Here is a 21835-nt window from a genome sequence, read left to right as displayed (position 1 = left end):
GTCTATTTTATTTCCCTTTCTAGCAGAGTCTCAAGGACGAAAAAAGATAATCACCATCTCACATTGTTAGATATATCATAGTGTAGTAGTTTCGAAAGAAATCAACGGAAAAAAGAAAGCTTATAAAGCTGCATAATTATACAGGGTGGTCCCGATATAACCTGCCAGAAGAAATCCAGTAATAGGTGACGATGAGTAGAACTCATACACAAAAAATGTTTTTAATAAAAGTCTTTTCGTTTTCGAGATAAAAATAATTGAAAATTTGGTCCAAATTTGCTGTACGCTAATGAGTTAATCGGTTTTAAAAAGGTAATTCTGGTTACTTGGCTGCAATTTATTTAGCAACGGTACCTATGCCACACCTATGCCATTTGTCAAGTTTAATTTTAAATTTGCGAATCCTTCAAAAAGTTATGAAATTCACAAAACAAGAATACGCCGATTTGCATTTACTCTATGGCGAAACACGTGGTAATTCAAGACCGGCAAGGCGACCATACGGCGAGCGTTTTCCTGAAGGAATCCTTCCGACCCGTTGTACTTTTGTGGAGCTACATCTGCATTTATGTGAGGTTGGTTCTGACTGATTCCAATACGATGGCGTCCCCGATCCTCCATTTAACCCCTCTGGATTTTAGTTTTTGGAGCTACATGAAAGATTTGGTATACGAAGTTGAAATAAATATAAAAGGCCAACTCCAGAAACGTGTAACAGACGCCGCGAACCAGGTTCGTAAAAACCCAGAAATGCTGAATTCTGTTTATGAAAATTGGTACCGGCGTACTCAAATGTGCTTAAATGCCAACGGAAGGCACACAGAACATTTATTATGAAATAATTTTTCCAGTGTAGTTTACCTTTGATTAGCTAGTAGATAGTTAGAGTTGAAAGTACGAATATGTAAAGTGTAAATAAATTAATTCAATACATTATTTTGGCTATTTAACCTCAATTAAGACGATACTCTTATTACACAGTTCTTCCACAATTTTGCACACACTAGCTCTACATTTATTTACACATTGAGAAACACCACTTTATTTATTAATCATTCATCTCAATCTACAAAATCAGCTTTGGTACCTGAATAAGCTGGTGAATTAACGCACACTGTTCAACGTTTTCAATAGATGTCATTAATTTGATTTAGTTTGTCAGATTTGAGATTTGTCATAAACGATTCAGGTACCTATGTTGCTTAGATACTGTGATCCTTACAAACACCAACAATTAATTCCTGACTAGGTACGTATTTTTGTGGTCAGCAGCGTCGAATGAGTGTGGATAGGGGTTAATTTATCCCCATTATTTTGGACCTAATGAAAAGGGGTTTTTTGGACTTGTTAGATCTTTCTAATGACCCAGAATTTTTTTGGCAGGTTATATCGGGACCACCCTGTATTGTTAGCACAGAGTAAGTTAATTTTATCACCTTTTTTTAAATTTTATTCTTTTTCCCCATAATGGCAAAACTGTATTTATAAATACAGAAAGATACGCTTGTTTGAAAATCACACAAAAAATGTATGGGTGCTATTTAAAAAACCAAAGTTGGTTGCCATAGCAGCGAAACAAAAGAAGATAGGAACCAACTAGAAAGACCAGATGATGCAGGATAATACACCGATCAACTTTTATATTAAACATTTTTTCATAAATTAAAAAGTTACAGCCAATATTTGATTCTTTTGTTCCACCCTGTATATCTCTATTGTATGTGGGTACATTGTTTCACGGTGTTGGTAAAAAAAAGCGCCACTGATGAAAAACGATGGCAGATAAGTAAAAACGACCTGTATAAATTTGATTAATAATTTAGCATAGAATTCAAAAATAAAATCGAACTGGGTAGGTTCCGTTTAAAAAAATATAACTTTAGGGGTTGTATAATATTGAGACACACTGTATATATACCGCAATATTTTCCGAATGAGCAGTAGAAGCGTAGCTATGATCTAGAAAAAAGTAAAAATTGATATCTTTAATAACAAACAAGTTATGGAGCTTTTTCGCAACTCTGGGACACTATATGAAAAATCAATTGATTTTTTAAGATTACAATGGAAAGATGCACATTTAAAAAATTCTAATCTACTTAATTCTTTATTATTATGTGGTTTTATCATATTATTTATAAATTTTTGTCTGTCTCTGACATGCTTATTTATTATGAATTTTTGCTACTAAATGTAGACTTTGTATTTTCACATAAGTGTCCATTTGAAATTCTTTCAGTTTTTCTAAAAACAGAAATAAATTAGGATGTGCTCTATACATAGAGTCATTAAAATTATGATGAAATGATTCACATGCATTTGTAGTGCGTGTAATGCATGCAGAGTTTTCGGCCCAAATTTGTGGCGGGAAAAGTGAATCTTCAGAGATATAAGTATCGACTAAATAATCTGCGTATTTTTCGAATCTGACATCTTTAGGCATGGTTTCAAATAAATCCATTGCAAAGCAATGGCCTATTTCAGCAGGATTTAAGTAGGTTAACGCAAACGTTACACGTAACCACTGACCAATTAAACTGGATTTATCATGATACTCATTTGTCAGACCACATAAAAATGTATTGAAAAATATTGATGGGGAAATACCGATGGAATTTTACTCGACGAAGATTAAGGTAATTACTGGTGGCGAGATTATCTGTCCCCTTATTTCACACCCACAAACATGTAGTTTCTTGATGAAACAAAGAATATTCCTCGGAATATTCAGTAATCTACCATAAATATTACAGTTTTTACGATAAGTTACACTTTGAAATCCGTTTCTTTTTTTTATATATTGAAGCTTTATTGTCATTTTTTTGAAACTATTTTAGCTGACAGTTTAAAAATTTATTTTATACTCCTATTTTCCTTTTCCAAATGCCCTCTTCTTTTGATAAAGTTAGATTTTGATTGGGACTTTGCATTAAATAATTATTCACTACGTGCTTACTTACAATCATTCCCTACAACCTACAATACTTAATTAACAGAAATCATACTGTTCTTCTGTACATTATTCTGTATATATTGTAACATCTCGACAAACAGTCCAGCAATAATACTCTACAGTGGAAAAATATTCGGAATAATTTTAACTAACTTTTGCTTGTCTACCCATGCTGAATACGAGTTGATAAGTAAAAGTCATTTATTAGTTTTCAGGATGCCTGATATCTTGGAGGCACTGGAACTGCGCACAGATTAGGAACAGGTAGTCAGGTTATCAGAAGGGTTGCTTAATCTTCAACTGAACTGCGCTCAGTACTTATGCAGGTACTTTTTTTGTTTGTTTCGTTCGACGTTGCCTCCTGTGGATTTTGTCACAGGATAGCGACAAACAGACGCCAAATGTTGGAATTTTCCCAGTTCTTTGAGGGCCCACCAACGTATCGAAAGTAGGTACTTGTCGGCGGCATCATAATTCATAAACCAAATTGGACAGGCCGCTCTAACAACATTATGAATTTCCAAAAACTATCTATTTCAAATAGTTGTCCATTGAGCAGATAGGAGAACCGAGAATGGTGATGGCCAATAACAATTTTCAAAAAACTGTTTAGTGGGGGCTGGAAGGAGTGGTAAGAAGGTGAGAAAAAATTATAAATAAGTGAGTTATAAGTAACAAATATAAGTTATTTGTGAATTTTAGTATTACTAAAAGCGTAAATATGGAAAAATTTGATACTATGTTAAGTCAACGTGGACAGTTGTTGTTAATTTTTGAAAAATACAAGTTTAGAAAATACAGAGTTTTAAAAACAAGTGAAGAAGTGTGGCGGTGTACAAACAAAAATTGCATAGCAACAGTTTACACTCTAAATTCAGTTTTTTCGAGAAAAGAAGGTACTCACAATCACAATTTGGAAGAAGAATTATTGGTAAGACAAAAAGTCAGTAACTCCTTAAAGAGACAAGCCCAAGAAGACATTAATTTATTAATTAATTAATTCGGAAAGAATTAAATAATCAAAGAGACGCATCAGAAACTATATCTGTCACCGATTTTCGATACATAAGAAACAATATTAATCGTTTCTTTCGAAACTACTACACTATGTACAGGGTGGACCATCGTATGGAATTTTTTAAATTTAACCTATTTAAAATGGTCAAAAAATGATGAAAATTGGAGGAAATGATCTTCAATTTTGATACTACAACATGGCATAATTATTTTTTAGAAAACAAAATTGATGTGAAAGTTGATTTTGATAGCATTTTATTATCAAAGTAATAAAACAATCCGGACTTTTTCCTTATAATCTCATCCACAGGACAATGTCGATTATGATTATACAAAAGTTGGCATTTAAATCAGGATAATAACTGAATAAATTGACATTTAACATCTACGAGCAAAGTAGTGGCATATTTATGGTAGTATTTTAAAATGATGGAAATCATCACACGGTGGTAAAGTTTGATTTACAAGGGTCTCCAATAGCTTACAAATCCAGGACCGCACCGCCAGTTATGATTTACAGCTGGTTGTTTGAGGTAAGTGACCATTGTCAATCAGGAATATGACCCACCGAGGGTCGTCGTCATAAATTACTCACATTTTGGTACCAAAAACTATTAGGTCAATTAATTTGAAATCAATGATTCCTTCATAATTTTTAATATCAGAAATGAGTTCTCTGTGGTATTTTCAATCCAGGGAGTCGATAAAAAAAAATTAAACAATTCTAATTTTTTCATGTTTTAGCGTGCTGGCGCCATTTGTAGCGTCTGTTTGAAAAAATAAAAAATCCATGTTGTAGTACTTTCAGTGTAGATCACTGACCGCAAAATTCAAATTTCTAGGGTGATTAGAAATATGGATTATTGAGAAAATGCTATACGATGGTCCACCCTGTATATATACCTAACAATGTGAGATGGTGATTATCTTATTTTGTCTTTGAGACTCTACTAGAAAGGGAAATAAAATAGACTTTTTGACGTAAAATATACATTTATTCAAACTAAAACAAATACGTTTAACATGGGGATAATAAAGCTAAAAGCATGTTCCCATATGGTAATTATAAGTTTGTTTAATAATGCTTAATAAAACAGTTAACTTACCAACCAATAAAAGGAATCATTTAACAGTAGGTTCCAATTCAATTTCTAAAAAAAATTAACAATTTTCAAAGACTTATTTATCAAAATCACAGCGTTTTATCACAGACACAGAAATATATAACGTGTGATTTATTAAATTTCACTTCTAGCCGGCTAGATGTGGAATCCATTATATGCATTATAATGGAAATATACTTAGTTGATTGGATATAAAATTAAAAAATTAGTCGATATTATGTTAATTTGGTTTTTACTTCATACTGCTTGATCCTTGATCATAGAGCTGTAAAAGACGTTTGATGATCACATTTCCACACTAAGTACTAAATACTCGTATTTGTAATAAAAATAGAAAACTTTAGAAGCTTATTTTACCACCGTGTAACTTAGTTATTGTCAAATACAGTCGCATTCTCCTATACCTCTACATATTTTTTACTCATAGATTAGTTAGACTTCTTCTTTTTTTTCTGAAACAGTTAAAAATATATCCTCTAAGGATATTTCGCCTATTACGTAATCCTCAATATCTGTATAATTCTCCTTTAGTTCTTCCAATAGACTAAATATCCCACTCAAACGTTTAGCAGCATTCTTTACGTGGAACTCTAGAGACTCCTAAAAATAATTACGTATGAGCCAATTCGCTTTACTTACAACAAAACAGTTATTTTTATGATTTTATACAACGAGTTTCTGTGTAAATTGGACTTTGCTAATTGCCCGAGGGGCCAGATTAAAACACGAGCGTAGCGAGGGTTTTAAGGACTCGAGGACTATTAGAAACACCCAATTTACACAGAAACTCGTTACATACAACATTTTATTGTTTGAAACGATGTCCCTGAAGCTTCAAAATTTTTTTAAAATGGTTTCACATTTGCTTTTGAGAGTTTTGACAGCCAGAAATGTAACACTGAATATGTTCAGTGTCAACGGTTCATTATCTGCTCATTTAGTCTTAGGGCGGCTGAGAGGCAGTTTACAAATGAGAAAAATGAGAATTTATGACAGTTCAAAACAATAAAAGTTTCATTTACCGCATATTCTTCTTGAAGATCGGCATCTAACACGGATTTTATGGAATCCTTTATTGGAGCTGTATCACCAGCACCGCTGTTCAACTTAATTGTCAGTTTATAACCATTTTGATATTTGGATTTTAAAGTGAGTAGATTTCCTTGATCTTCTATTTTGCCATTTTTCATAATTGCAACTCTGTAAATGCGCAATAATAACAAAAACATCAGTTAAGAGTATTCAAAAACAGCCACTTACTCGTCGCACAAATTCTCACATTCTTCCATACTGTGTGAAGAAAGTAGAAACGATGTGTCCAGGTGTTCCTTAAAATATGAAAATATTTTCCAAAAATTTCGGCGGCTGGCTGGATCAACCCCACTGGTCGGTTCGTCTAGTAAAATAACACTTGGTAATCCCAGAAAGGCTAAACAACAGTTAAGCTTTCTCTTGTTTCCGCCACTATACTCCAAGCACGGTTTGTCTGCGTACTTGTTCAAATCTAGAATATTTTTCAGAAAATTGTTATTATAATTTGTGTGTTCGTTTATTTTCAATAGTAGCTATGATCAAAAAGATTTTGCCGAAATTCCAACACGTAAGGTTGTGTATAATAAATGCAGTTAATATTTTCTCCGTTCCCACTTAAAAAGATGTTTCCGTCATAGATATTTTGTGTGAAAATCATCATCAAAATTGAACGGATACTGCGTATTAAAATTTTGATTTCCATAGCAAATCTTTTCCTTTGTTGCTCATATTATGTAATGTTTTCCGCACAGTCGTGTTGTTACTAGCTACTTACGATCGTTGTTGATACAATCTGTAAGTTGAACTTTCCGCCCTAATGTGGTAAGTAAATAATGACACCGATATCGAATGGGGTAAGTAATTAATGACATTAATGCCGTCAAAATACCCTTATCAAAAAAATGACGTCACAGTCAATTCACTGCGTATAAGCGATTGTGCGAAAAACCTTGTGACTTTATGACTATACGGTTAAAATGTCATGACAGAATCTCGGAAGTTGAAAAATCGAGACGAAGTCGATTCTGTTACAACTTATAAACTTACTAACGTTATATCTCAATATACTCTTAAATACATTGTTTTGTAAAAATACTTACCAAATCTGTTCAACAAAGCTTTAATGATTTCATCAGCGTCTTTGTTGGAATATCCTTTTATGTGTGCGATAACGTACAACAATTCTCTTCCCGTTAGATAATAATTCAAACAATCTTCTTGGGGACAATAACCGATTTTTTCCGAATACTTGAAAGAAATTCTTATCTACTTTCAAAGTGACAATTTACGTGTTTCTTACCTCGTCTTTTGAAATCGATGTTGATTTCGAACCTTCGGATATGGCGATTTGCCCTTTGTCAAAAAACAAATGTTTCGTCAACATCTGAAATGTTGTCGATTTTCCTGCACCATTTACTCCTAAGAGCCCCAAGCATTTATTTTTCACCACGTTGAACTTTAAGTTTTTCACGATTTGTTTTCTTCCAAAAGATTTCGTTAAGTTTTGAACGTGTAGTGTTTTTGAGCTTGTAGTTTGTTTGTCGTTTTCAGTACTTGACATAGAGTTTTCGGCATTTGATGTACGACAGCAACAGGACCCTACAGTTTCTATACTGTACTTCAGATAGTGTAACATTTTTTGGTACAGTTTTGAGTTAAAAAATAACAATAATATAAAATATAGTGCAAAAGATGATATCGTCATTTCCAAAAGATCTTTTCCTATTCCCAATTTTTCGTTAGAAAAATAATCTTTATAATTCTCACATTGAGCCGATGGTCCTCCTACAAAAACCACAAATATAATTATATTTATTTTAGCAATGATTACTTGGTAATATCACATATAGTCAACCAGATCAGAACTGTTTGGCGTTTAAAAATATTGTTTTTTAAAACTACATAAAACTGGAGCGGGTTTGTTTCTATGCTGAATAATCTGTTTATATGTACCTTTTTTATAAAAAATTCTTGAACTACTCACCACAACATGGATTTGGATCAGTTTCGCAAATATGCTTCCTCTTATTTGGGTCCATATACTCCCAGTTAAAATTTTCAACGTATTTTCGAGAAAACTTGACGCAGATGTAACTCAGTCCAAACTGGGGAAAGACAGGTAATAAACCATGTTTTAGGAAACTTGCAAATTTCACGTAGTAGTCATCATTAGAAAATTCCATCATGTAAATAATAATAGTTGGTGTTAATCCAATAAACATTCCGTACATTAAGAACGATGTGAATCCACTACTTAATGTTTTTCTGTAGCTAAATATGTAAACCAGGGGTAAAGAACCAATCACGTAGCACAAAAATATTGTGAAAAAAGTCCCTGCAACAGCTGCAATTAGTTTTCATTGGCTTACAGTTATTCAGCTAAGGCGCCTAGTAAAACATGTTTATGAACAGCTTTCGGCATCTTAGTTGAACAACTGCAAATTCTAAGTAAATCAACGTACAAATTTCACTGCTCTTGAAAACCACGGATTCGTACGCTAACACATCCATTAAACATATCGACGCAAGCAGTGGTAGAATTAATAAAATTACGGAAATCAAATCATAGAGTATATTTATGAACCAGTAGACACCTATCCTTACTCCTGCGAGGGTCTGAATATGTATAAAATTTGTCGACGTTTCCAAATTCGGGAATATAATGAAATTACTCATGAAGAAAAGCATACCTGCAAATGAACATAACGTAACGCTGAAATAAAACAGCAATAATAATGTTTTCTTACTTAGAGGCATCAGAATGAACCAGATGCTTGTAACATTGATCAACGACAACTCTGAAGGTGAAAATTCTGTATAAAGTGGTTTTAGCGGGGTGTTGCTAATGGTAATTGAAAAACTTTCGTTAAATAAAGCCTTTACGATCGCGTTAGTTGCGAGATTGATAGAAATGGGTACACCATGAAGCGCATTTTTAGAATACATGGAATTCACGAAGATTTCATCATTGATATCATTAAATTCTGCAGCAGTGATCATATGTTGCTTATAAAAAGCTATATTAGCAATGCCTGTCCCTATTATCCCTGCAATACATAAAGTGAGCAGGGTGCGTGAACATTAAACATTGTAAACCTACCTTCAGCTACATCCTCCTCAAGAACGGGGCTTCCCCCTTCGCGAAGTACAGCTTCACTGTAAAGTTCTCTCATCTTAAGTACCGTTGCATCTGAAGATTGGTTTCCACCGTAATACACTTTTGTTTTGCCGTAGACGTGTAAACTTAGACTTAATTGGGGATCCTCGTTGTTGCTATAAACATTTCCTGCCATGCTTAACCACATGGCCAACAAAAAAATGGAAATTGTCACTAAAATCTGAAATTATATTCTTTTAACCCGTATATTAACAACTGTTGTTGCTAATTATTGACACACTTTCACAGAGTTTAACTTGAATGACAAACATGACTTGCACCACTAAATTTTGCAAATTTTGAACTATGAAGTACAAAACCTGGTCAAGAATATCATTCTGAAAATGTTAGTGGTAAAATACTCACCGCCGGAATGTACCAGTAAAATTTTCTTTTCATAAAATAAAATCGTTTTTTCATCAGCGACGTAAAAATATTATATCTGCGACGGAAAGTTGGCAATTTTGAACTCATTTTCTCCAAGTCTAAAAAAAAAAATTAAACATTTCTACGGTGTGTCCCCGGATAGGTGAAACGACTCTTATAAAAGATAAAAAAATCTCTATTTAAATTTTAATTTTCTGGGGTTGAGCCCTGCTTGGTTAGAGACTAATTTATAACATTATAACATAATTTTAGTTTTGAAAAATCAAGTATGCCTTGGAAATTTTCAACAAATCCACTTTTCCTGTAGAGTAAAGTCCCTTTTATGTGACAAATACGACAAAAAGTTATCAAGAAAAGTTGTTAAGAATCAACATCTAGGCCCCTATACCAAATTTAAAAATCATCGGGCAACTATGATTTTTCATGTTTTTAATGTTTAATTCACAAATCAAAGAATTTTATTTTTTAACAGTTGTCTTATTATGAGTAAAAAAATCACACTTAGATTATTGCTACAAGTTACTGGCTTAGCACTTATTAGTTATAATTAAATAAAAGTAAATTAAAACCTTAGGTTAAGTAAATGAAAAAAAAATGAAAAATCAGGCCCTGATTTTGAAATTTTGTCTAGAGACCTAGACGTTGATTCTAAACAACTAAACAACTTTTTCTTAATAACTTTTTGTCGTATTTACCACATAAAAGGCACTTTAATCTACAGAAAAACAGGTTTTTTGAAAATTTCTAAGGTATAATTGACTTTTCAAAACCAAACCAAGCAGGGCTAAACCCCAAAAAATGAAAACTTAAATCGATTTTTTTTTATCTTTTACAAGAGTTGTTTCACCTATTCGGGGACACACTGTATATTATTGATGCATAGAATTTTCACAATATGAATTCATTAATGTGCAAATAATTACGTCTATACAACTAAAGGCGTTTCTTTACAGGTACGACTCGCAGGAATGAGCTATGGCACAATTAACGTGAAATTTTTAATGCAATAAACAAGCTTACCATTGTCGTTAGTCCCATCTACTTCTCTGTTCTTCCCATCGATTTCATCTTTAGCTCTAAAAATATGTATACGGTTATAAACATTTGAATCTAAGGTACTTAGTAATTTTACTTTAAAAACACATCATTAAGTGTTGTTATGTTTAGACTTATCGCAGCAATGTTCCATTGGTTCTTATTTTTTTCTAACAATTCAAACACGGCTCTGTACTTATACTTCTCGCTCAGTGGCAACAAATAAACAACAGTATCACTATTTTCCCGCAACAAATGTGTCCCTAGTACTTGCTTCTTAATTTCTCTTGATATGATATCAAGGTACTTTTTCGAAGCAAGCATTAACGACAGGTGGTAGCCAGTATCTTAAAATAAATTCATAAATTTTGTGCATAAAAAAAACACAAATTGTGTATTACTGTATTGAACTTTCAAGCGCATGGGAGTGTCGTAGCACTGCAAGGAACCGTTAGCCATAATTGCTATGCGATCGCCTAATATGTCCGCTTCTTCCATAAAATGGGTGCTTATTAAAATTGTTTTGGTCTTTCTATATTCTAAAAGCAGATTCCAAATTTTCCTACGCGATTCTGGATCCATACCAGACGTAGGTTCATCCAAAATTAGTACCTTAAAATAAAAAAAAGCAAAAAGTTTTTGCAAACTTCACTACGAAACAAATGTCTGAAAATATCTATTGTATGTTTTTCCAATGGGTACCGCCAAAAGAAATTGTTCATGTTACTTACTTTAGAATTACCGATCAACGCCATTCCAAGACACAACTTCCGCTTCATTCCTCCCGATAAAGTACAAGCCATACTATTTGCTTTTTCATCAAGATCAAGCTCTACTAATAAGTTTTTTACTTCACAATCAATATTGTTTGATCCTTTTAACTGAAAATATGAAAAGTAAGTACGCAAATCTGTCCTAGTTAAAAGATTTCATACCATCGCTATAAGCTTCAAATGTTCGCGAACTGTTAAATCCATAAATAACAAATTGTGTTGAGGACACAGTCCCGTGTCTTTCCTGACTTGGTCTGTTTCCTTTTTAATGTCCTTTCCATTTATTATGACAGTACCTTTGGTGGCGTTAATCATTCCTTTATATTTGAAACAAGATTATTTACACGTTTTACGAGTACACAATATTTATTACGTACCAGTTAAAATTGACATTGTGGTTGTTTTCCCAGCTCCATTATGACCTAGTAACACCGTTATTTTATTTTCACGAATGTTCATACTCAAATTGTCGACAGCAACAGTATGATTATATTTTTTAAACAATTTATTAATCTGTATACAAATATTTTCCGGGATTTCAGTTTCGTCCAATAACGGATCTGCATCTGAGTGTCCAAATATTTTACAGAAGCACTGAAACTTGTCAATTATCATACATGTAAAGATAATAAAATACTAATAATTGCAAAGTTAACTGTTTCCACGTGAATTTAAATAATAATAATATAACTTACACTCTTAAGATTTGGTAAAAAGAAATTGTAAGGTTTCGCAATTCCGTATTCCCCTGGTTTGACGTTTTCGATGTACAAAGTGAGCAACATGAATATTACAGTATCAAAAATCAACATTAGAAGTACGTTTCCCATTGTTATATCATCTTCTCCACCACTTCCGGATTGGATCATGTTGTTCCATTGGATACCAGTTTCTAAATGTTGTCAAATGGTTACCTACCACATTACGAAAATTATAGAAAAAAAATTACCTCTCATCTCGTACACTGATACTGCAGAATACCCATATTGAAGAGCCATATTAGGGAATAGTGCAAACATAATTTTATATTTCCATTGTAAATTTTCATATGAGGTTACTATTGTGTGCGGTACAAAGTAAGAAAAAATCCAAAATAGAATTCCAACCACAGTTGCTATTGAGGCTAGAGAAAAAAAAATATTGGCGTTAATATACAATTAGACAATTAAACAAATACACAAAACAATCATTTTGTTACAAATGTTTGAAAACGAATAATCTAATAAGCACTTTTTTAACTCTTCTGTTGGAAAAGAGCTTTTGAAGATTTTTTTGTGGGGGATGTTTGTACTTGTACTTACGTTTATTCATAATGGTGGCGATCAAAAAACAGAACGTTATTGCTGCCATACAGTAGAAAAAGAGAAACAGGAATAAGATGACGCCATTTGAAAACTCGATTGGTGGATAAGCAACACCCCAAAAAGGTACCTTCATCAAAATTATTACCACCACAATTGAGAACAGATTGGTTAGCAGAGCATGGATTAACCATCCCAGCCATAACATCCACGATTTCATTCCAACCATTTTTAAAAATTCCTTAAATGACAACATGATTAAAGATCAATCCACAAACTAAGATGTTAATAATAACCTTTGTTCCCGAACATTTATCTTCTCCTACACGTTGAAGTACAGCGGGACATAAAAATATGAAACTAAAAATGGTACTTAATGGTAGAAAATATATGAACAATTGGTTCAATCCTGAGTCCAACGTATGTGGTGGATCTGGAAATTGCTGAATGGAAAGAATCAAATTTTTGTATTTGTTGTCGTTCTCTGATAGATGCATTTCTATAAATGCCTGATCTATGGCAACCTGAAGTGCGGCGAAACCCTTAATAATGTACTTTGACGCTTCTAGAACAAGGATATTTTAATTTATGTAAGACTGACACAAGAAAGACATACTAGCATCATCTTCAATGATCGTAGGCATGAAAAGTTTGTCTGTATTCCATCTGAAGTATTTATCGTACATTCCGATTTCATAATTCAGTCTTATCGAATCATTTCCGATAAAATTCACTGCAGCGATGGTGGCAGTAGTATTTTTTCCAAATTGTTTTAAGAGATCCTCCTTTGAATTAAACTCTCTGATTGCTGTTGGTAAAATTTTTAGTTGATTAGAATCATAAAGTATATAATAAAAATACCTTCGCCTGGTATTTGAAACTTCTCTTGAACTCTTAGTATTATGTCCTCTGTGAAGTCTGTATATGGAGAATACCATAAACTTATTTCCCCAACTGCCAAATGAGCAAAAATCTCGTCTATTTCACTTTTTTCGTGATAAGTAGAGTCTTTTATTTCAATTTTTTTTAGTCCACTTATTTTGGATCTGCCGTAAGCAATTAAAGTGAATAATAAAATCGGTATTAAAATTTCTGTCAGCGTTAAAACCCAGTGTCTTTTCCGGATAAGTAAATTTTTCCATAAAATTAACTTCAACTCTCGCCACATCTTAAATCTCCTAAAATTAATAAATTCAGAAAACTCGGACAGTTGGTGTTCAAAAACAGTATGTTTTAAGTATCATTCTTCACAAGAAAAAAGAAAAAATCCGGATTAATTATCACTTATACGGGTAGGCAAAGTTATGTCGATTCTTGTTGTGGTGCTGTCACGAATGTCACCCACGCTTGAATTTGAACGAGTGCGGAGCACGAGTGGTATTCTCAAGCGTGGGGGACACGAGTGAGTACACCACAAAAATGGTCTACTTAACTTTGGCTAAGAGCGGTATTCGAGGAACTATTAATCGAACAAAATGTATAATACATTTTTCTGATAATCATCACTAGTGAAAATAACCGATAATTTTCACATGTGTAGAATAAACAGGAAGTTTCGTTCTGTTTAGTTCAGAAATGACAAACGGTGTACCTATTTTTATTTGCTGAATTTGATGTGATTTGAATAGTCACAAAAATTTTATTTTGCATAAGCCAAATGTAAGCTGCAAAAATTTTAGAATTCATTCAAATAAATCATTCACTCATACTTGTCATACCGAGATATTGTAGATGTCAAATTATATTAATTGCTCCAGTGGGCTTTCAAAATTTTTGAATTTGCGATCTTTCAAACGTCATTGCCCACGTGAATAGTTGTTATTAATGCAATGGAACTTTCAGCGCTGATTACTACTTTTTGTGATTGATTACTGTTATACTAGTATACTGGAAAGTATAGGTAAAAAAAATCGAGTCTTGCAGATACCAAGGAGGCTAATGCGATGCATTTAATATCTCTCGTAAATTCCATAACAAAAAATATGAATTTGGTAATCTGCTAGTAGTGAGAGTCAAATCTAGTTCTACGAATCGACCTTCGATTTTTTATTCTCTTCAATTTGTACCGTGCGATCAATTATTTAAATCAAAGAAGCCTTTAGGATTTTGGACGTATGTCCTCAGATGCTCTGGAATGCATGGCGGTATTTTTGGCTGCATACACCTGTTTCAATTTAAATTTGCAAAATTTTGCCCAAACTCGGCCAAACAAGCAGCATCTCCATTCTCCGTTATTGAAAACACCATTACGAAAGTAAGATTCAATGTTGAATCTTTTATGTTCTGAAGAAAAAACAATTCTTGCGTTAAAATTTGATTAATAGTGTCAGTTGTTTGACGTTTATTTTCTGAGTTAGTCAAATAATTTATTGTTGATCGCACGGTATGTATATCAATCATCATTAATATATTTCGTGCTTTGTTGTTCCAAATAGTTAAGTTTAATCAAAAAAATAAATCATTTAAGACAATGTTATCAACTTGTAATAAATTTTGACAATATCCTGTGAGTTTAAAATAGCTATGATATGATGATATCAGTAGATTAGAAGTACTTAAAAGACAATACATCATTTCACTTACCTTATCTAGCATCAATTTCACTTATCAATTACTCAAGTATTTTGTTGTAAAGTTTCCCTTAATAACTTTAAATCCTTTAACCAGTTGTAAATATTTTTAACAGATATGCTTGACTGGAACAAAAAAGAGAAAGTACATACAGTCATAAAAAATGTGGTTATCAGAGTTAGCAGACATTATACAGCCATTCTAGCCGGCTTGATGGGAAATTTAAATAAAAAATCATCCGATACTTGATTATTCAGAAACAGTTACATACAACACTTTGTTTCGTAACAAAGCAAGTTGATAAACTAACTGATGATCTAAACAATCAATTCCGCCCAAACGTCTGGCTCCTTAATTATGTTATTAAGGGTCCTTGACTCGGGGGTAAATTTTAGCACGTACAAGCCGCAAGACAGTGAGGCTTGGCAGTCGGAACCAAACGGAACTGTCCGAGGTGCACGTGAGGGAGGGCTAGGTTAATAATTTATGGCCCCAGGAGTGCTACAGTGAATAGAGGTACAGTTACAGGTAACTGGGCGATAGCAGGTTTGGGCAACTTGGACTATGGAATCGCTGCCACCAATAAGTAAAACCTCTGGCAGATACCGTGGTATATACCCGAGCACCGGACTAGGTTCGGGAGGGACATCTTTGGCTCATGACACGGCGGAAATTGCCGTTCAGCGAGCACATCCTTCGGGACGGTGGACATGCAACGCAACACCGGAATGTAGCACTCTGAAGACGACACCCGTGTTTGGAGCTCCTCGTCTGTTCGAATTAGGGGGCAAGAAACTCCCTGGTGAGTGACTGTATTACCCTTGATTCGTGACAGACGTGTTATCATTTACTGACAGAATGTGAGGTGGACGTAAATTCGTACTACTGTAGCTGAGATTGTTTAATTTAACGTGTACTAGGTGTTTACTGGATAAGGCCCTTTAGCAAAAACGCAAATGGAAAACTTTTTATTTGATTTCAACAATTTTTTTCGGCTTTATTGAGGATATCAAAAGATAGAACGAAAATAATACTTAATGAAAATTCTTCTACGAGTCAATTTAAAAAAACGATTGTCTTTAAATAAATCTTATTTCACTTACCTCAGTGGACATATGTCTCAACAGAACAATTATCTGATGATGATAATAATAATAATAACAATGTTCTTCGCCCTCGGGTGAATCCGAGCAAAACAAGTTATTATTATTATTATTATACTAAATATGTTTATTTAGTTATGGTATTCCATAACACCACATTCAATGTTTCACAGGCACTAATTATTTATATCACCTGTATATCACCTGTACTTGTACCTATCGTCACAAAGTCAAAGCAGGAGAGTAATAACAACCGTTCTAGATTCAGTGCTGAGACACTTTAAAACATAACAAATAAACAAGGTATTGGTGGCATTGAGAAAATATAATCTTATCAGAACAATTATTGAAGGTACTTTGTAGGAGGGAATTAACAGAAGATAATAATTTGCCGGTTTTTTGCTAGTAATAATCTCATTTATCTACGTAAATAGAATTCGGAGAAAATTACTGCTTTAGCAACTAAACAGAAACAATTTCGGATCAGCTACAGGTCTCCCTCTACAAAAGTTAATAGTTTTTTAAGATATAAATGTAAAAAGTTATCCTTTATTGCATGAACAGGTTTAAAAAATAAAATAAATACGACCGAGGTACGAGGGAGTATTTTAAAGGATGTGAGTGCAACAAAGGAACTTTTTACCCGTATGTCTTACAACATTTTATCTACGATCGTGAGATCATCGCACCGGTTTCAACATAAACTTGTATAAAATAATTATTATTGATTCAATATTTTATGAATAACGAAAGTCGTTTGAAAACCACGTCGTTTAGCAACCTATTTCTAAACAATGTTTCCAACAAATTGTATTGTTGTATTCTGACAGCCTGCACTAAAAGTTTTAGGGCACGATTCCGTCAGTTGCACTAAATGTCAACTTTGACAACAATTTTTAGTGTAAAAAGTGCATTTTACACTATCGTAGATAAAACAATATTCTATCTCGGTCTATTGAGTTGGTCATCATGCCCCTCATAGATTTGTAAGCCAGTCCTAGACTGTGAAACCATTTTTTTTTATATAGCCGTTTTTGTTTTTGAAGATGGTCAATGAGATGATGTCTGCAAGTTTTTTTGGTTAGAGGAGTATGTAGAGTCCATTTCTTCTTGGATGAATTTAGAAACTTATTCTCGTAAATCTAATCTTACAGTTCACCGTGCTATCCCTCTTCTTTTTTTACATATTCACGGATGTTCATTGACCACTTCAAGGTCATGACATTATTTGGCAAAGGAAAATATGTAGCCATTGAAGTGGTTCCCTCTAAAGAACGAAGTAGTAATCGAGAGGATCCACCATATCTTTGCAAAAATGTGACAGAGGACCTAAATTTATAGAGAACTCGTTTACAAAAAGTGAAACTTCTTTGACATGATTGTAGTCCCAGAGATGAGCATCTGTGAGTTGTTGACCACTTCTAAAGTACTAAAACACAAGAAAACTGTCCGGTTTCAATTAGAAGCCAAGAATGAAGGTCACCTTTCTTGCAAGCGACGGAGCAAAGAAAATTTCAGATTCCGGAGGAAAAAAGATCCAAAACTTTGCTGAAGGCCAAAAATGAAAGTGCCAATACAGTGGTGGTTCATTTAGTCCAGTCGTTTTATATCAGCATACATTTTATTACATACAGGGTTGCGATTATGTATAAAACCGGCAATATTTTTGACCATTATTTCTGGGGTGGTACCTCGGCCCATGAGGGTCGAATCATATATAAAAATATAAAATTCAGATTAGGTGCATAATATGGCAGATCACGAACATAGTATAGAGGGTGATTCACGTAGCCCGTTCGTTAGAAGCTTTCTGATTTCCCAAAATCGTATGAATATAAAAATTGATAGCTGACTATAATAGACTGCTCCAAGTTCAAATAAAATATTTTTAAAATGGCGGCGACACTTACGGAAATATCGGAAATCGACGCCATCTTAAATGGAAAGGCCCCATTTTTATTTCAAATTTCGATTCTACGTTAAATTTTGAGTTCAGAACGTCCTTTTGTCAACACTTATCTGTCATCGTTTTTGACTTGTCACCTTTTTCGCAAAAAACAGCGGTTGCAGAGTAAAAAATGTATAACTACTGAACCATTGGAAATAAATAATTGTTTTTTTTTGTTCAATTCCTAAAGGCTTGGTCGATCTTTTGCGCAGCTAGTGATATTTTTGTTATGTTTCATACACCTACTGCAATCTTTCAAAATTGATAATTGAAAAATGTCGAAAACCTCATTTTTAAATGGCAACTACCATTTCTGACACTAGATATAAATGTAAAATTTAATGTTAAGGCCACTTTTATTAAGATTATGTATGTCTATTTCCAACCGTTTTTGCGTAGTTTCTATTTTTTGAATAAACTATTCCTTTTTGTTATCAAGCAATGGTTTTATTTGAATTTTTAATCAAAAATCTCATTGAAATAAATGGTGGATAACAATAACAACAACAACAACAACAACATTGTTGACTGTAATCAAAGGTCATTTTAGAATATCGATAAAAGGATTTTGACTATACTGTTATAACACTTATAACCCACCTACCGGACCCAAATTATTGAATTTTTTGAAAACGGTACTAACTAAGGAATCTGTAACTAAGGTGCATTCTTTAAGGCCTCTCATGAGTAAACGAGTAAGATCTAGAATACGAGTTGGTCGTCGGTAACTTTTTTGCTCTACCGGCCGTAGTTTTCGATAAGTAGGCGAATTAAAGTCCAAAAAGGCAATTTTAATTTTTTTTGTAATACGTGAATCATAATCCCTGTTTTTGACACTAAAATGCGTGCGAAAAAGGGCCTTTAAAACACTAAAGCTTTAAGGGTTGCTTAGGTAACAACAAATTCACCTACATTTTTGATGGCAACGAAACAACAACAGGTATTTAAATTTACTTTTTCGTTATAATTTTCAGATTGTAGTGCAGGTATAATAAAAAATAGCTTATGATACTTGCCAAGTTAAAAGCACTCCGCTACGAGTCGTGCTCTTCAACTCGTCGCGCGTGCTTCCTTATAAACTTGTATCATAATATACTATTTTCATTTTCATAAATTGTTCGGACAATTGCTCGAGTATTTCCTTGGAGCTAATGTACAAATAATACCGTATGTTTCAAAACATTTCTGATCAAGTAGGCTTTGAAAAACAAAAGCGTATGGCGTAATTTGAATAATTCAGGCGTAAATGTGATTATCACTTATAATATCCCTCGTGTTCCACTCGGGCTAATTAATACGTTTTAGAAATGCATTCGAAAAAATTTCCGGATATTAATCAATGCACGAGGGCATATTCGGTAAGAAAATCGCAACGACACGGACATTATGCTTCTTAAATTATAAATTTTTAAATCGTACGACACTCATTAAAGACCAATAGAAAAATTAGTTCACGAGCCATAACCAAGACAACAACAAAATAAATGATTTTGATTGGCTGAAAAAAATTTCACTGATTAATTTCATGTTGGGTTAGCTAGGTGCAAAAAATTTCCAGGAAATCTCAATATTGTTATAGAAACGACACCGAATTCTGTTTTTCTATTGGCTATTTTTAAGTGTCGTGCGATTTTCATATATAATATATCAAGGGACAGATATATTGCCGGAAATTTTTTTCGAGCAGTCCTCACACACGAGTGTTTGTAGCAAGAAAATTACACGAGGGCGCTAGCCCGAGGGTAATTTTGAGCGACAAACACGAGTGTTGGACTGCAAGAAAAAATTTCTGGCGATATATATCTGTCCCGAGGTATATTCGGAAGAGAGTCGCCCGAAAACATTTTTCCCTAGGTCAGTTATATCAGAAATTTTCCCTAGGGAAAATTTCCGCTTAATTAAATTGTGATTGGTTGCTATTCAAACAATTCGGTGTTGTGATTTGTCAATATAAATCATGTGACATTTGAGGGCGATTCTCACTATAATTGTTTTGAACGAACTGTCATAAAATGACAACTTCAGGAAAACCTTGAAAACGGCTCTTTTCCTACGATTGTACGAGAATTGGCGTTAGTAATCCGTGATTTAATACTCCCCCGCGCCGTTCTATCCTTCTATCCTGCCATTCGTCTTCGTCGTATACGATACGTATGTAATAGGTTAAAGTTAGGTTATGTACCTACCCAGATCAACAAAACAAATAAATCCGCGCAATATAATAAATAAATAAACAACAATGAACAATAATGTGTTTTAAATTACTATAGAGCAAGTGTTGAAAATGATTGCTTTGAGCTTCGATGCACATCATAAGACGCCTCTCCTTGTTCTCAAAAACACGCAGCAATGTCTTTAATTCTGCTTTTCACATCATCAATTGTGTGGACAGGTTCCTTGAAAATGGTGTTTTTTAAATGAGGAAATGGGTAATAATCAAGCAGCTTAAGTGCAGGCCAGAGATCTCGATTGATCAAATTATCGTCAAAAAATTGCCACAAATAACGAAGAGTCTCCCATGCTGCGTCCCGTGTTGTCTTGTTGACAAGTTGCCATTGTTAGCTCAGTCTGCTGCGACAGTTGCCTGAGAGATAATTGGCGTTTGTCTTCCATTTGACGTTGGACAGTATCAATATTTTCCTCAGTACGAACCTTAACAAATGTGAACTGTGTGACCATTGCGAAAATAAGATTCAATCATGAATATCTATTGTTCAATAATGGAAACCATATTCACAGATAAAATTTTGCGACCAAAATTATTATCGCAATTAATGACGTTTCTGACAGTTCAATTATTATTTGACAAGCTGAGCCATACGTTTTTAATGCTTTTGTTTTTCATGACCTACTTGAGCAGACATTTTTTGGAACATACGGTATAATAAACTAATTTGTACCACTCATAGGTATAATACATTCAAGCTGATTCACGTAGCCCGTTCGTTAGAACTTTCTGATTTCCCAAAATCGTATTAATATGAAAACTGGTAGCTGACTACAATCGACTGCTCCAAGTTCAAATAAAATATTTTCAAAATGGTGACACTTTCGGAAATACCGGAAATCACTATTGATTATGTTCCCTTTTCATCCTTTGTTGTTCACAAACAACAATATCCTTAATATGCTTTTTAGCGCTGTGTATACATATGTCAGCTGGACATCTTGGACATCTCCAACACCAAAGGTGTACCACTTCTCTCAGCTCTGAGCACAACCTGACGAGATGTCATAAAAGTTTAGTAGGAATCTGTTGATTTGACGGTCCACTGCACCACCGAAGGTTCGATCGATAATAAATCAAATCTAAGTAAAAAATACTTTCAATGAACTACACCAGCAACAAAACGTTTCCCCAAAATTATGTTCTGCTTAGTCCTAAGAAAGATTACCGAAAAGGTGACATTGGGGAGACTCAAGAAACACGAAAA

The 21835-nt window shown here is 33.6% G+C and overlaps 1 protein-coding gene across 5 annotated transcripts; it reads right to left on the bottom strand.

Moving 5' to 3' along the window:
* Positions 1 to 4943: 4943 nt before the first annotated feature.
* LOC138128924 (phospholipid-transporting ATPase ABCA3-like) lies at positions 4944 to 16753 on the bottom strand. 5 transcript variants are annotated; one of them, XM_069045147.1, is made up of 24 exons: positions 16454 to 16753; positions 15363 to 15475; positions 13641 to 13957; positions 13396 to 13587; positions 13076 to 13344; positions 12780 to 13020; positions 12428 to 12601; positions 12174 to 12370; positions 11856 to 12078; positions 11641 to 11795; positions 11437 to 11586; positions 11107 to 11317; positions 10803 to 11052; positions 10691 to 10746; positions 9650 to 9768; positions 9227 to 9464; positions 8874 to 9173; positions 8589 to 8816; positions 8111 to 8461; positions 7427 to 7911; positions 7227 to 7374; positions 6355 to 6598; positions 6117 to 6294; positions 4944 to 5694 (listed from the first exon to the last, which is right to left on the bottom strand). In XM_069045147.1, the coding sequence occupies exons 3-24, from the start codon at positions 13945 to 13947 to the stop codon at positions 5527 to 5529; spliced, it is 4884 nt and encodes a 1627-aa protein (XP_068901248.1). In that variant the 5' UTR covers positions 13948 to 13957; positions 15363 to 15475; positions 16454 to 16753; the 3' UTR covers positions 4944 to 5526. The 5 variants fall into 5 exon arrangements, with proteins under 5 accessions (XP_068901248.1, XP_068901252.1, XP_068901253.1 ...); XM_069045151.1 differs by having other exon boundaries at positions 7427 to 7908; XM_069045152.1 differs by having other exon boundaries at positions 11856 to 12072.
* Positions 16754 to 21835: the final 5082 nt, after the last annotated feature.

Source organism: Tenebrio molitor, chromosome 4, assembly GCF_963966145.1.
Source record: "Tenebrio molitor chromosome 4, icTenMoli1.1, whole genome shotgun sequence".
NCBI classification, from domain to species: domain Eukaryota; kingdom Metazoa; phylum Arthropoda; class Insecta; order Coleoptera; family Tenebrionidae; genus Tenebrio; species Tenebrio molitor.
The sequence above is the reverse complement of the archived record's forward strand: the minus strand, read 5'-3'. Positions and strand labels throughout refer to the sequence as shown.

Coding starts and splice junctions, on each gene's coding strand:
- LOC138128924 (XM_069045147.1), bottom strand. CDS start 13,947: ATGTGGCGAGAGTTGAAGTTAATTTTATGGAAAAATTTACTTATCCGG. Junction 13,345..13,395: donor GATCATTGAAGATGATGCTA/GTATGTCTTTCT, acceptor TCCTTGTTCTAG/AAGCGTCAAAGTACATTATT. Junction 11,587..11,640: donor ATTTGAAGCTTATAGCGATG/GTATGAAATCTT, acceptor TCATATTTTCAG/TTAAAAGGATCAAACAATAT.